This window comes from Penaeus vannamei, chromosome 28 (genome assembly GCF_042767895.1).
Source record: "Penaeus vannamei isolate JL-2024 chromosome 28, ASM4276789v1, whole genome shotgun sequence".
In the NCBI taxonomy this organism is placed as follows: Eukaryota; Metazoa; Arthropoda; class Malacostraca; order Decapoda; family Penaeidae; genus Penaeus; species Penaeus vannamei.
Window position 1 is genome coordinate 24,938,654 of NC_091576.1, and position 2,500 is coordinate 24,941,153.

Here is a 2,500-nt window from a genome sequence, read left to right on the forward strand (position 1 = left end):
CCGAGTCCTCTTCTTGGCTTATTACTCGTGGACGCACACAGCTGGCTACTAAACAGCTGGAAACAGTAGCCAAGATTAACAAACGGACGCTTCCAGGTGAAAAGGTCAACCAGCTGGTTTCTGAAGGCGGAGATAAATCTGACGAGGCAGCTGGAGAGGTGGCCAGCCAGTCCGTGATACAGGTGGTGAGATACCGCCATCTGAGGAACAGCATTTTGCTCGTGCTGTTGGTGTGGTGAGTCAGGGGTGGGTTGTGGAGATTGGGTGTTGCTTAGGGAGTGGTCTTGGTCATTCTCGACAGCTTCAGCCAATCTGCAAATGATTCATAAGAACCATCTAAAAAAAGAAAAGAAAAAAATCATAAGAATCATCTTAAAAAAAGATTAATAAGAACAATCTAAAATAAATAATAAGAACCATCTAAAAAAAAAAAAAATCGTAAGAACCATCTTAAAAAAAAGATCATAAGAACCATCAAAAAATTACTTTTATTTCAAATGTGATGCAGTCCACTTGGTTTATCGCCCATTGAGTTTTTTCTTTTGTTCTTTGATAAGGAATTTTATATTAATTAACTCTTGTTTGGTGTAAGAAACAACAATTATCATTAGAGTATTTATGACATTACAGAAAAGGACACAATATTTGAACGAAATAAATTGTTGCTAAAAATCATATCCATCGATAGTATTACTTTATTTCATCATGGTTATATTTAACCTTTTTTTTTTTCCTTTTAAGGAAGTAAAGAATGAACGTCATGAAATCTCAGAAGAGCTTGCCTTTAGCCATTCACTCTCTCCTTCCGCGTTCTCTTAATATCCTTCAGAATCCACAAAAGCCCTCACTGACACTCCTGCTTCCCCGACAGGATGCTGGGGTGCATGTGTTACTACGGGCACTGCCAGAACACGGCGCACTTGGGTTCCAACATGTTCACGAGCTACCTTCTCGGGGCGGCGGTCGAGATCCCTTCCTGGTCGGCGCCTTGGCTCATCAACCGGCTGGGTCGACGTCTTCCTCTCACCGTCTTGTTCCTCCTCTCCGGTGGTGCCAGCGTCCTGTACGCCCTCGTGCCCCTGGGTCAGTTGTGCCCTTCGTGTTTTCCCTCTTGCTTTTTTTTTCTTTGGGGAGTTCTTCGTGAGTCCTTCTAAGGGATTAGGGAGTTTTTAGATTAGTTTGGTTGGGTCTTTGGGTAATGGGTTGTCTGGGTATTTGGTTTTAGGGACATTGACAAGTCCAGGTTCGAGGGTTCGAGTCCCCCGACTGGCGCGTTGTTCCCTCAGGCAAGGAACAGTACCTTGATTGCCTAAATTGAAAGCCACCTGGGGGGTAAAGCCAGCCTATGTGGCTACCGGTCCCAAGCCCGGATAAATGGAGAGGATTGGTGTCAGGAAGGGCATCCGACTGTAAAATCCCATGTCAAAACCAATATGTAATGAGCCGTAATAGAGCGGGTCATCCATAACGTCGACCCCACGTAGAAATGGGAGAAAGCTAAGAATAAGAAGATTCTTCTTTGTACGGGCCCTGTTAAGGTTTTCTTATGTAGCTGTTTCTCCCAAAATATGCACGAATCAGAAATATTGTTACGGTAAAACCCCCTTTTTTACGATCTATTCTAAGGCTTATAAAACAAACACGTTATAACTGCATGCGACACGCCCATCTCCGCAGACATGGAATGGTTGTCCCTGACCCTGGCGCTGGTGGGCCGCTCGACGATCACAGGGGCGTACTATATCACCCTCCAGTACGGCCCCGAGGTCTTCCCGACGGTGGTGAGGGGCCAGGGCGTGGCTCTGGCGGAGACCCTGGGGGGCGTCGCTATCTTCCTCTCGCCCTCCATCGTCTACCTGGTACTCCTCGATCCCTTTAAACGGGAAAGGCTTGATCACTTGTAACTCGAGGTGTCATGGCGTCTTATTTTAATTTGGGAAAAAAAAAGATGACGTCACAAAAGTTGCGGATGCTTTGTGAATATGGTCGATCATTTAGTTTTTCTCAATTTTCAAAAAATATGGAAAATAAAGATTTTAATGGTTAGATTTTCCTTGAACAATCATCAAAACAGACGCCATGACACCTCCTCGAGTTGCTACTGATCTAGCCTTCCCCTTTCCCCTTTCCACGTTATTTTTCTGCAATACACTGATTGGGAAAAAAAAAAACGAAATGCCGATTGAACATCCTTTGATACACAGTGGGATATCAGAGAGATATCCGAGGCGCCCCAACCTCCTTCGAGAATGGAAATGATTCGACCTTAACCGAACCACTTTTCGAACCATTATCGCTTCCTTCTTTCCCACGTTATTTTCAGCAATGCACTAACGAAATACCGATTGAATGTTCTGTGACATAGAGATATCAAGGGAGATTCCAAGGTGATATAGAAATATCTAGAGAAATTCCGCGGAGATATAGAGATATCTAGAGAGATTCCGAGGCGCCTTTGTGACTGCCATGAGGACTTAGACTTGACCATTTCCAGGGAGAG

At 44.4% G+C, this 2,500-nt stretch overlaps 1 protein-coding gene across 1 annotated transcript in view; it reads left to right on the top strand.

Moving 5' to 3' along the window:
* Positions 1 to 2,500, top strand: part of LOC113812228 (organic cation transporter 1) — a 22,091-nt gene that overhangs the window by 18,571 nt on the left and 1,020 nt on the right. The window contains exons 7-10 of the mRNA XM_027364085.2: positions 1 to 235; positions 872 to 1,083; positions 1,678 to 1,859; positions 2,495 to 2,500. The exon at positions 1 to 235 is cut by the window's left edge and continues 8 nt beyond it; the exon at positions 2,495 to 2,500 is cut by the window's right edge and continues 155 nt beyond it. Of these exons, the coding sequence (XP_027219886.1) occupies positions 1 to 235; positions 872 to 1,083; positions 1,678 to 1,859; positions 2,495 to 2,500 (635 nt within the window). The remainder of the gene's footprint in view (positions 236 to 871; positions 1,084 to 1,677; positions 1,860 to 2,494) is intronic.